Genomic DNA, 13065 nt, shown 5'->3' with positions numbered 1-13065 from the left:
GAGTCTCAGTTTCCCATGCCTTTCAGACCTAGGATGGCACAATCACAGTGCGTACTAGGAAAAGGAAATTCTTTGCACTGCTTCCTATCCATAAACACGGTAGATTGTATAGGTAGGTGGCAGCTGATAGAAAAACCTCTAGGACAATCAGGCTAGACAAGGATCAAGAGTGGAATCCAGTGGAGAGAGTCCTGAATGCTAGGACCAGAGCCTACAAGGAGCTCACTACATCGGCCTGGGCTTGTCACCTCTTCGTACCTCTTCTTCTAAAAGAGGGCGCTTGTTAATATCTTTGTTTCCCAGAATTAAATGCAAGTGTGTATCTAGATTCTTAGAGTTTTGAATGGATGAATGAATGGTTGGATGGATGAACGGATGATTGGATGGATGGATGAATGAATAAAAACATGGAAGAGCTGATAGCTGTTAAAGGTAACTAAACTCCCAGTAGGAAAAAAAAATAAAGAATTGCAAAAGAAACCCTAAATATTCTTCTTCTTAATGCAAACCACCTCTCATTTATACTGAATTCCAAGTTGACACAAACTTTGCATTTCCACTAGTTTAATATGCTGAATTGATCACTGAGGAAGGCTTTCTTAATATCTCCTTGCTATTCTTTGGAACTCTGCATTCAGATGCTTATATCTTTCCTTTTCTCCTTTGCTTTTCGCTTCTCTTCTTTTCACAGCTATTTGTAAGGCCTCCCCAGACAGCCATCTTGCTTTTTTGCATTTCTTTTCCGTGGGGATGGTCTTGATCCCTGTCTCTTGTACAATGTCATGAACCTCATTCCATAGTTCATCAGGCATTCAGAGTGAAAAAGTTGGCTTAAAGCTCAACATTCAGAAAACAAAGATCATGGCATCTGGTCCCATCACTTCATGGGAAATAGATGGGGAAACAGTGGAAACAGTGTCAGACTTTATTTTGGGGGGCTCCAAAATCACTGCAGATGGTGATTGCGGCCATGAAATTGAAAGACGCTTACTCCTTGGAAGTTATGACCAACCTCGATAGCATATTCAAAAACAGAGACATTACTTTGCCAACAAAGGTCCATCTAGTCAAGGCTATGGTTTTTCCAGTGGTCATGTATGGATGTGAGAGTTGGACTGTGAAGAAAGCTGAGCACCAAAGAATTGATACTTTTGAACTGGTATTGGAGAAGACTCTTGAGAGTCCCTTGGACTGCAAGGAGATCCAACCAGTCCATTCTAAAGGAAATCAGTCCTGGGTGTTCTTTGGAAGGAATGGCGCTAAAGCTGAAACTCCAGTACTTTGGCCACCTCATGCGAAGAATTGACTCATTGGAAAAGACCCTGATGCTGGGAGGGATTGGGGGCAGGAGGAGAAGGGGACAACAGAGGATGAGATGGCTGGATGGCATCACCGACTCGATGGACATGAGTTTGGGTGAACTCCGGGAGTTGGTGATGGACAGGGAGGCCTGGTGTGCTGTAATTCATGGGGTCGCAAAGAGTAAGACACGACTGAGCGACTGAACTGAACTGAATATGCTGAATATTGCATAAAATGAGTAGTTTCTTAAAACTGTACCTTGTCTCCAAAATTGTGTTATGATATTAATACTAGCTTACTTGTATTTACATTATAGTTACAGTCTTTCTCCCTTTTCCCATGTTGGAGTTTCTGGCTAACAAACCTAGCTGCGCTAGTTAAATGATTGCAGAAAGGGATTTCAGCTAATAAGCAGTCATGCCGATTGTTCTATGAGAATTCACCTAAAAATGTATTGGTATCACGCGGTCATTGTCTTGCCATGTGCTCTTCTTGTCTCCTTCTCCCCAATCCCCTGCTTATTTTCCTGCATCATGATGCATTCTGTTCTTAATATTTGAATGGTTTCCAGTGTCCCGGTTTTTTCCCTTTCTTGACTTGGTCACAGACCTTGAGATGTTTGTCTTTTGTCCCCCTAGGGCTTGTCCAGCCAAGTTTTCAGGGATTTGGGTTTTCTGCTTCCCTCTGTGTGTTCCATACCTACTATCTGTTCATCATCAGAATTGCTAAACTCCCATTTTCTTCCTCTGTGGCCAGTTTCAGAGTATCCTCTGATAGCCTGTCTTACTTCTAGTCCAGATGATTGCATATCCCAAATTAATGCAGAGTTATTGTGGTAATAAAGGGGATTTTGTGTCAATTTTAAAGATCCATCAGTTCAGTTCAGTTTAGTTCAGTCCCTCAGTCATGTCCGACTCTTTGCGACCCCATGAATTACAGCACACCAGGCCTCCCTGTCCATCACCAACTCCTGGAGTTCACTCAGACTCACGTCCATCAAGTCGGTGATGCCATCCAGCCATCTCATCCTCTGTCATCCCCTTCTCCTCCTGCCCCCAATGCCTCCCAGCATCAGAGTCTTTTCCAATGAGTCAACTCTTCGCATGAGGTGGCCAAAGTACTGGAGTTTCAGCTTTAGCATCATTCCTTCCAAAGAAATCCCAGGGCTGATCTCCTTCAGAATGGACTGGTTGGATCTCCTTGCAGTCCAAGGGACTCTCAAGAGTCTTCTCCAACACCACAGTTCAAAAGCATAAATTCTTTGGTGCTTAGTTTTATTTACAGTCCAACTCTCACATCCATACATGACCACTGGAAAAACCATAGCCTTGACTAGACGGACCTTTGTTGGCAAAGTAATGTCTCCTTTTCAATATGCTATCTAGGTTGGTCATAACTTTCCTTCCAAGGAGTAAGCGTCTTTTAATTCCATGGCTGCAGTCACCATCTGCAGTGATTTTGGAGCCCCCCAAAATAAACTCTGACACTGTTTCCACTGTTTCCCCATCTATTTCCCATGAAGTGATGGGACCAGATGCCATGATCTTAGTTTTCTGAATGTTGAGCTTTAAGCCAACTTTTTCACTCTCCACTTTCACTTTCATCAAGAGGCTTTTGAGTTCCTCTTCACTTTCTGCCATAAGGGTGGTGTCATCTGCATATCTGAGGTTATTGGTATTTCTCCTGGCAATCTTGATTCCCGTCTGTGTTTCTTCCAGTCCAAAGTTTCTCATGATGTACTCTGCATATAAGTTAAATAAGCAGGGTGACAATATACAGCCTTGACATACTCCTTTTCCTATTTGGAACCAGTCTGTTGTTCCATGTCCAGTTCTAACAGTTGCTTCCTGACCTGCATACAGATTTCTCAAGAGGCAGGTCAGGTGGTCTGGTATTGCCTTCTCTTTCAGAATTTCCCACAGTTTATTGTGATCCACACAGTCAAAGGCTTTGGCATAGTCAATAAAACAGAAATAGATGTTTTTCTGGAACTTTCTTGCTTTTTCCATGATCCATCGGATGTTGGCAATTTAATCTCTGGTTCTTCTGCCTTTTCTAAAACCAGCTTGAACATCAGGAAGTTCACGGTTCATGTATTGCTGAAGCCTGGCTTGGAGAATTTTGAGGATTACTTTACTAGCGTGTGCAATTGTGTGGTGCCACCAAATTCTATAAATAGACTGTATGATACATACCAGATCCAGGAAGGCCCATTTATTCATCTCGGCCAACTTCACAGGAAGATCAAGGGTTTTATGAGTCAGTTATTGGGACTGTCTACTTGGGTTATGAAGGTTGAGGAATCCACTGGCTGTTTTCTTACCTGGATGGCCGAATTCCAACACTTGCTTTTGCTTATGTGGTACAACCATATTCAACTAAACTCTGAATATGTTCGGTCCACCCTCTTTGCTTTCAGATTTTTTTATGCCTTTTTAATGTACTCTACAGTACAATTTCATAATGCAGTAAACTCCTGAAAATCTATTAGACCATCAGTAGGAAGCTATGTGCGCTTTAACCTTTATTGTGTCTCTTATCATGTGAAGTTAACATTTGGTTTTGGCAAAGATTATTGGCTTCTGCTTTGAAAGAATTGACAGTCTACTAAGGGGAACAGACATGGACAGAGGTCACTATGATAAGGAGTAGAGTAAGGTAGGGACAGAGTACTAGTGGGTTTCATGAGGGGACACTTACATCCTGTTGAGATCAGAAAAGGCCTCTTGGGGAGGTAGTATTTGTGATGAGCTTTGAAGGGTCCAATTTCCAGATGCTAAGATACAGGAAAGGAGCCAGTTGAGCAGTGGCCTGAGGGCTAAAGCACGTGTGCTCAGGAAACACAGTGATCAGCTGGTCTTGGAGGATAGATGCACAGATGACAGTGCTAAGAAACAAGGTGTAAAAGGTAGGCAGGCAGCTCTGATGGGGAGAATTGAAGTGCCAAGCTGAAGAGTTTAGTCTTGATTCAGTGTGCAGAGAACTGGGAAACCTTTTCATCAGAAGAAAGACTGGCAACCACTGGGAACTTCTGTGCCCAGGTTAGGATAATGAGTTTCTGAATTGTAATGGCGGTGATGGGAATGGGATAGAGGAGACCCATGTGAAATAAATAATAGAGGCAGAATTTATAGGACTCACTGGTGGTGAGGATTATAATGGCTGGGTCCTGGGTATGTTGACATAAGGAAAAAAACAGGTCACTTTAGAGCTTAGAGATCTAAGGCAGAAAAGAAGTAAGGGTGGTCGGAAGGACAAAGTGGTTGGAGATGGAGGGTCATGGGCTTGTGTGTTTTGGGGAAAAATTTTGCGGTGTGTGACCCCCCCAGATGGAGATGCCTCAAATTGAGGCTATAGGATAGAGATCAATCAGACAACAGATTGGGACCAATTGGGCCTGCAGGTCACCCGCAGTTGAAATGGTAATAACAGACTGTCCAGGGGAGAGAGCGGGATTCATATGTGCAAACTGGTTCATTTATATAACAACCCAGTGAGTTAGATATAGTTATTGTCATCATTTTATGGATAAACACCTTGATGCTTAGAGCCATTAATAAGTACCTTTGCCAGAATCACACAGCTAGTAGACATTTGTGAGGATTTGAACCAGAACAGTTTGGCTCCAGAGGCCAAACTCCACTCAAACCATTATATAGCATTGTCTTGCAAACAGTGTCTCCCTAATGAACAAGGAGAAACAGCATTTTCTCCTTTGAGTTGATCAAAAATTGGAATTCTTTAATTTCTGTTTGGTGCTAGTGTTTGTTTAAAAACAATTTTTTTTAAGCCAAATCAAAAGCTCTTGCTATATCAAAATAATAGAATTAGAAAATTCTTTTCTAACATTATTTTAGTAGTTTCTCTTAATGTTGGTGTTAAATCTTCTTAAACGAGATTTGTTTTTAAGAGAACTTCTTAAAGCATATAATTTTCTCCACTTTATTTTTATTAGCTTGCTGGGAAACCTTGGGTTGTGTTTAACTCTGGGAGGACTAAAGTTGAGAGGTTTCTATTAACCCAGCAATTACAAACTTTATAGCCTGTCTAGACACAGATGTGTCTGGGTGTGTGATTAATCCCTTCCTAAGGTAGATACCAAGTAGGAAAAGATTCCTTACAGATCCGCAAGAGGAAGGGGAATTCCCCGGCAGCCCAGTGGTTGGGACTTGGTGCCTTCATTGCTGAGGGTCCAGGCGCAGTCCTTGGTCAGGAAACTAAGATCCCACAGACCATGTGGCACAGTCCAAAAACAAAGAAGAAAAAGAAGGGGGAAAGTAAATCTGTGCCTCCATAGAGTCCTTGGAGCATTTTAGTGTGTCTTCCTCAGGCTGCAAACTTATCTGAAAACACGATGTGTCCAGCTTTACTGAATCTGTTTCCCTAGGCAGCTTGATCATAACTCGGACGTCCGTCGTGTGACATGTGAAGAGTGCATGAGGGGCTGTGAGAAGTGACAGGAGACATGCATGAGAAGCTCTACCCTGAAGTCACTGAAAGTCAAAGCAGCAAACAGAGCAAACTGAAGCAAAATGATCAAAATCATTATATACATACTAAAAAACTCAACTGCACCCACCTCCATAGTGACACATGTGGCTGTGGGCAGGCCAAAAATGATGGTGCTTGTTGGAATCTTGGAATAAAGGAATGCCTGGGGAAGAAGGCAGATGTTGAACAACATCCTGAGGAAAGAAACGGACCTAGTTTAACAGAGTAGTCAGGGGAGAGCATACTGAGAGGCGCTGAGCTGGGAGCCAGAAACCTTTTAGGGTATGACATTTATATCTCAATAATGCTGAAAAAAAGGTCTTTTAGGATCAAGAATACAAATTTAGCATGTTAGCTTTGAAGGGCGTAGTAGGTACAGATGCTTAAAAGAATCAGCTGGTTCTGTATTCATGTCTTTAGAGTCATAAAAAATGTAATAACCACTCTTCATTGTGATTGGTATTGATGACTGGGGATGGTTAAGATTAAAATGTCTAAGATTTTGTTCTTGTTGTCAAATTTATAATCCTAGGAAATGGACAGCCTCAGTTCTTGCAAACAACAGCTGATAATTGCGTTGGTAATGCAGTGATGGATAATCACCCTCAGCATTCCATTTGATCCTTTCAAGCCTGTAAATGACATTAACAAGAGGCTTGAGCGTACAAGGTTAGATAATTCAGACATGGACCGTGTTCTCATTAAATATACAGTCTAGTATGAAAAATACAGATACCAAAACATTCATTAATTACACTTTTGTACAATGCTTTAAGAAATAAGATGGGGCGTTTTGGAGGATTACATCCTCTGGAACTTTCAAGTTTAAGCTGATCCTCAAGGGCAAAATGGAATTGCATAGGTCAAGGTTTTATGTCAAAGGAATGGAAAGGAAGAGAGCATTCCAAGCAAAAGAACTTAAAATAGGAATTGTGGTTAGAATACAGACAGTAAGAAAAGCAATGGGCAATCATGATATTCTTGTTAATCCTTCCTGTGATGAGAATGACTGTTTAAGATTAAAACGGAGAGAATCATTCCATTTCCATCTAACTTCTCAGGAACATTGAAAACAAGGTGGTAATACGAAGGCAGTGTTGAGAGACTTTGAAGAGAAGCTCTGTGAATGTGCACCGTTATTAAGCTTATTATTCATTTAGAACTCCAGCAAAAACACTGTTGTAAGCCCTTGGGCAAAACTAGTTTACCTCAGATCTCTCTTTCCCTTGAAAAATGCCTTCAAGATCAGTATTCCCCTTCTCCCTTGGGATTTGGTTGGCAGCCCAGCTTACTGAGTTACAGGTAATTAGAAGAGACTGTTCTCTTCTTTTCTAATCAGACCAACCTTTCTACCTTGCAAAACCTTCAGAAATCCTTTTCCTTGGTCCCCTCTCCAATTAGCATCAATGGTTGCACTTCAGTTCCTTCCTCTTGCAGAGTGCTCTCTGCATCCCCCACAGATGACCAATATCCAGTGATCAAGCTATAGCTTCCTGGTTCCATTGTACCAGCCAACCTAATTAGCTTAGATGTGGCATCTGGTCCCATCACTTCATGGCAAATTGATGAGGAAATAATGGAAACAGTGAGAGACTTTATTTTGGGGGGCTCCAAAATCAGTGCAGATGATGACTGAAGCCATGAAATTAAAAGATGCTTGCTCCTTGGAAGAAAAGCTATTACCAACCTAGACAGCATATTAAGAAGCAGAGATATTACTTTGCCAACGAAAGTCCATCTAGTCAAAGCTACGGTTTTTCCAATAGTCATTTATAGATACGAGAGTTGGTCTATAAAGAAAGCTGAGTGTTGAAGAATTGATGCTTTTTAAGTGTGGTATTGGAGAAGACTCTTCAGAGTCCCTTGGACTGCAAGGAGATCCAACCAGTCCATCCTAAAGAAAATCAGTCCTGAATATTCATTGGAAGGACTGATGCTAAAGCTGAAACTCCAATACTTTGGCCATCTGATGCGAAGAACTGACTTATCAGAAAAGACCCTGATGCTGGGAAAGATCGAAGGTGGGAGGAGAAATGGACGACAGAGGATGCGATGGTTGGATGGCATCACTGACTTGATGGGCATGAGTTTGAGCAAGCTCCAGGAGTTGGTGATGGACAGGGAAGCCTGGCATGCTGCAGTCCATGGGGTCTCTCAGACAAAGAGTCAGACACGACTGAGCAACTGAACTGAAGACATAAGATTCAGATAAAATAAGACTACCTTGGCAAATGAATTTCAATAGCAAACTCAATACAGAACTCACAGTCTTAATTCTTCAAATCCTTTTGGACACTGTGGTCCACGTTCCATCAAGCTTCATGACACTGATCACTTTGGAAAGAACAAAGTTAATTTCAGCATACTGGTTAAGACAAGGGTTGACCCATAAGTGTTTCCATTCTGAGAACTGAGAGAATCTGAGCACAGTGTTTAAATAAGCTTGACTAATAGGGTTGAATTTTTTCCTCCATTTTTGACACTTAAAATGTCAAAGTTTTAGCTTCATTATTCTTGTAATAGGAAATGACAACTGGGAGTGTAGATATATGTGCTACCTGATAGGTGTTGAAGGCCAACAATATTTTAAAGTCGTCAACTGTGGGTTACATCTATAACTAAAAATACTTGCTTTCAAATATACTGATTCTCCTGGTGCTTTTCTTTAAGTATCCCTCTGTGAATAATCTCTATCGTGTGTAAATGCTAGGTTGACCTCATGGAAAACATGTCCTTAGAACTAGCATCACTTCTTTATCTGAACTCCTCTGTAAACAGTACAATGTCAACCTCCCCTTGGGTTCCTTTCCTTCCTGATTCTTTCCACCATATCATTATTGTGACTATTTTACCCTTTCAGCATCTCCTGAGAATTTTCTTCACGTGGATTCTGGTTTAGTTAAAAACAAATGCTGTTTTGATACTATATTAGACAAAACTTGAAGAAAAACTTCTTTACAAAAAAATTTAGTCTCTTCTTGAAGGCTTGAGCTATAAAATAGTGAATGCATGCTGATGGGCTGTATAAATTCAGTTTAATGAAACTCTATTCTGAATCTAATTACACGGTTCTAAAACTTATGTTGGTGTAAACTTAACAATCTTGGATTTTACCTGTGGTATAGAAGGTCAAGTGATAAGAAAGGATGTCAGCAGGCCACGCTTAGACCAGGAATACTGGTAGACTGTCCAGGGCTGTGAGACACAGCAGTGTGTTCACATGTGAGTTTGAGTGGGACCAAGTTAATTTCAAGTATTTGGAAGCAAGCTCAGCCCTTCTAATGCTGTGGACATGATGGAAGAAATCTCTGCACATGAGTAAGACTAATGGACTCACCCTAAAACTAGAAGAGGCACGAGTATCTCAACAGGACAAATGAGACTTGGTGAGCTGGTGCAGTGTGCCTACTCACACAGGGATTTGCTAAAAATCTAGAGGAAAAGCCAAGCTTTATAGGTTTCCATTCTAATGTGCCATTGTAAGTTGATTCATAAAAATGTTCATTACACAGAACTTAAACTCTTGTGATAGTTTTAAAATACATCTCTAAATTCTTCCTTGTACCTCCCTCCAAAAGACGGAGCCTACTTCTTCTGCCTTTGAGTGCGAGCTGGATTCAGTGAACCACTTCTCATGGATAGGATATACTAGAAGTGACAGTATGTGACAAGGTTGTAAGAGGTGTCGCGGCTTCTCCCTGACGCGCTCTCTTGGATCCTTTGTTCTGTGGGAAGCCAGCTGGCATGTCATGAGAACACTCAAACAGCCCTATCAAGAGGTCTCACGGTGAGGAGCTGAAGCCTCCTCCTCACAGCCATGTGAGTAAGCACGGAAGCTGATACTCCATGTCCAGTCAGGCCTTCAGAAGACGGCAGCCCTGGCTGACATTTTTACTGCAGCCTCATGGGAGATCCCGAGCCAGGGCTGCCTCGCTTAGTCACTCCCAAATTCCTGAACTACAAAAACTATGAGATAATAGTTAGTCTTAGCCTGTTAAGATTGAAGATAATTTTTAATGCAAGGATAAATAATTAATACAACAGCGTATCAAGATGCAACCTCTATTATAGAATTGAATCCTCCAATAATATCTAGTAATTTTATAAAAATATTTTTCTTCAGGTTTCATCCAGTACACAGTGTCAAAAAGCCTTGTCTTTGAGGTTTGGCCCAGGGGTGAATTCTCAGACGCAAGTTAAGATTTTGTATGAGACACTGAGACAGAAAGTATGTCTCATGAAATTGTTTGAACAAGCTGTAAAACTACTTTGGATTTTAAAACTGACTCTGAGAAGCATTGGCGATCCCTGTCTACATGTGGCAGTTCACTGCTTAATCACTTCTTTGGGAAGTGATACCCTGTCTTGGTTATCTACGGTTTCTTCCAAACAGAAATACCAGCAAACACAGTCATCCAGTCTTTAGCTCCCCACAGAGCAATTCTAAGAATAACTAAGACAACTTTACCAAGTAGATTCTTACCCAGATAAATGATTTCAGAAATGCCCTGAGGTCCATCCCCGAGAGTTTCCCTGGTGGCCCAGACAGTTAAGAATCTGTCTGCAATGCGGGAGACTCGGGTTGGATCCCTGGGTTGGGGAGATCCCCTGGAGAAGGAAATGGCAACCCACTCCAGTATTCTTGCCTGGAAAATCCCATGATACAGAGGAACCTGGAAAGCTACAGCCCATGGGGTCGCAAAGAGTCAGACAGAACTGAGCGACTAACATTGTCATCCCCAAGAGAGACATACCCCAGAGAGAACAGCTGAGGCACGTCACCTCTCCAGATGCTAACTGAAACACACCAGCTTGAGTTACCCTATTACCTCATCTCAAGGAAGCAAGGAAATACCTAATAAGCACCCCAAGGGAGTTAATAAAGACATAAAGGTCCTCTTTCTCTAAGTCACTTGTGAATTAATCAGTAATCCATGGTAGATGCAGTAGTCTATTTCTTGCCCTCTGAGGACCTAAATATACTGAAATAATGTGAATGGCATAAAATCCTGAACTGAGAAGCAAGACTCTGTTCTAATACTGGTTAATTGTACTACTTCAGATAAATAGATTCTGACCTAATTTATCAAAGCTTCCTCTGCATCAGTATTAGCTACTAATCTTAAGAGTATGTGACAAGCTAAACCAAAACTGTTCTTCCAGCCTTATCAATTAGAAATCAATTCTGGGCAACTTTGTCAGCAGTCCAGTAATTAGGACTCCACGCTTTCACTGCAGGGAACACAGGTTCAATTCTTGGTCGGGAAGCTAAGGTCCTGTAAGTCACATGGCATGGCCAAAAAAATGAAATCAGTTCTGAGGTTGTCCCCTCCAGCGAGATGGTAAAAATGCCTCTTTCCCTTAGGTGAAAGTGTGGAAGAAAATGCTAGTGTCGTGGTCAAGCTGCTCATCAGACGCCCCGAGTGCTTCGGCCCCGCCCTGCGGGGTGAAGGAGGAAACGGTCTGTTGGCGGCCATGCAAGGCGCCATTAAGATCTCTGAGAACCCAGCCCTCGACCTCCCCTCACAGGGCTACAAGAGGGAAGTGTAAGTGAATAGAATTGCCTTCCCGCCTCCGTATGGTTGGTGAGCTCCCCAATATTCTCAGTACATGCATGATAAAGCAAGTGTCAATAACCTCTCCCTGGTAGAAGAAGCACAGGCTCCTTATAGCTGTTGCTCAAACAGCTTAGATCACTTTGTGAGCTTGTTATCTTGACTCTCCCAGTAAGCTTCATGATCAGTCTTATCTTCCCTGCCTTCCGTTTCCCCTTCTCCAGTCAGGTCTGTTGGCAAATCCAGAAGTCGCAAGCTCAACCCCCACCACACCCCACCCCCATGCCTCCCTGTGGCATCCCCACCAGAGGAAACTGTATCTAGGCTAAGAGGCCTGGACCAACAGGCTCCAGTCACTGTCTAACTCCAGCCTGTCCCCTTCAGTATTTTGAATCCCACTGTTTCACCTCATACCTCTCATACTTTTAAAAAGAAGGAGCAACCTCCACTTCCTCTTCTGAAAGTGTCTGATTTGATTCCTGGGGTAAAAAGAAAGCTGCAGAATGTGAAAAAATCACAGCTCTACTAATCTTGGAATTTAACAGTTAAAGCTATAGTTAGTACATTATCGGCCTTGTGACCTTCCTTTCACTATGTCTTGTGACCATTTCCCTTTTATCACGGCCTCTAGATTAGACCCCAGAATCTAGAGAAGGGATATAACTCAGCCTAGCTTGGGATATAATTCCAGCCAGGGGCTTTTTTTTTTTTTTTTTCTGGTCATCATTTCTGGTAGGTGATCTGGTAGAGTTAGAACCCAAAACATAAGCTGTCCCAACTTCCTCATGTAACCTGAGAAAAACTGAGGCCCAGAGTCATATAGCTTCTTAGCATCAGAGCCAGGGCCTGAACTTGGCCTTCCTGACTCCCGTCCAATGTGCTTTCCATGTCTGCCTAGCAGGAAAATGATGGAACGGTTGGTAGACGTTTTGGACTTCCCTGATGGCTCAGACAGTAAAGCGTCTGCCTACAATGTGGGAGACCCGGTTTCAATCCCTGGGTGGGGAAGATCCCCTGGAGAAGGAAATGGCAACCCACTCCAATATTCTTGCCTGGAAAATCCCATGGACGGAGGAGCCTGGTAGGCTACAGTCCATGGGGTCGCAAAGAGTTGGACACGACTGAGCGATTTCACTTTCACTTTTCACTTTCTTTCACTTTGGGGGTCACAGTACTGCTCCATGAGTGAGTGTAGTCTGCATGATCCACTCATGTCAGTTAAGTTCATGGGAGTATATTTGGGTCATTTGAGCTTGCTGAGTTAAACCACCTCATTGACATCTTGGGGGAGAAAAAGAGTCCAGTGGAAAGGATGCATGATGCCCAGGGTGAGCAGAGAAAGTATTTCCATATCGTGTCTCAAGCATGGTGCCACCTGCATGACTTCCTTACAGCTCCTTGTGTCGCTTCTGTCTCAGCAGCACAGAGGACGATGAAGATGAAGAAGAGATCGTGCACATGGGCAATGCAATCATGTCATTTTATTCGGCTCTTATAGACCTGCTGGGCCGCTGTGCTCCTGAGATGCACGTAAGTGATGAGTGCCCAGAGAGCAGCTTTGAGGGACTTGAATCAGGAACATGGTAGATGTCGTGAAGGTCATTTCTTCTTCTGTCCCTGGCATGTGTGAACGTGCCTTTCTCTCTATTCCTTCTAGCCAAAATCAAAAGTAGTTTCTGCCTCTGGTACCTGATTCTACAGCTTTCTGAGGAATGAC

The 13065-nt window shown here is 42.5% G+C and overlaps 1 protein-coding gene across 1 annotated transcript in view; it reads left to right on the top strand.

Moving 5' to 3' along the window:
• RYR3 (ryanodine receptor 3) overlaps window positions 1-13065 on the top strand; it is a 557133-nt gene that overhangs the window by 416937 nt on the left and 127131 nt on the right. Inside the window, exons 44-45 of the mRNA XM_061430666.1 lie at window positions 11159-11339; window positions 12770-12878. Coding sequence (XP_061286650.1) covers window positions 11159-11339; window positions 12770-12878 — 290 coding nt within the window. The remainder of the gene's footprint in view (window positions 1-11158; window positions 11340-12769; window positions 12879-13065) is intronic.

This window comes from Bos javanicus, chromosome 10 (assembly GCF_032452875.1).
Source record: "Bos javanicus breed banteng chromosome 10, ARS-OSU_banteng_1.0, whole genome shotgun sequence".
Classification (NCBI taxonomy): domain Eukaryota; kingdom Metazoa; phylum Chordata; class Mammalia; order Artiodactyla; family Bovidae; genus Bos; species Bos javanicus.
Note: the sequence above shows the minus strand (reverse complement) of the source record. Positions and strands in the feature narration are given on the sequence as shown.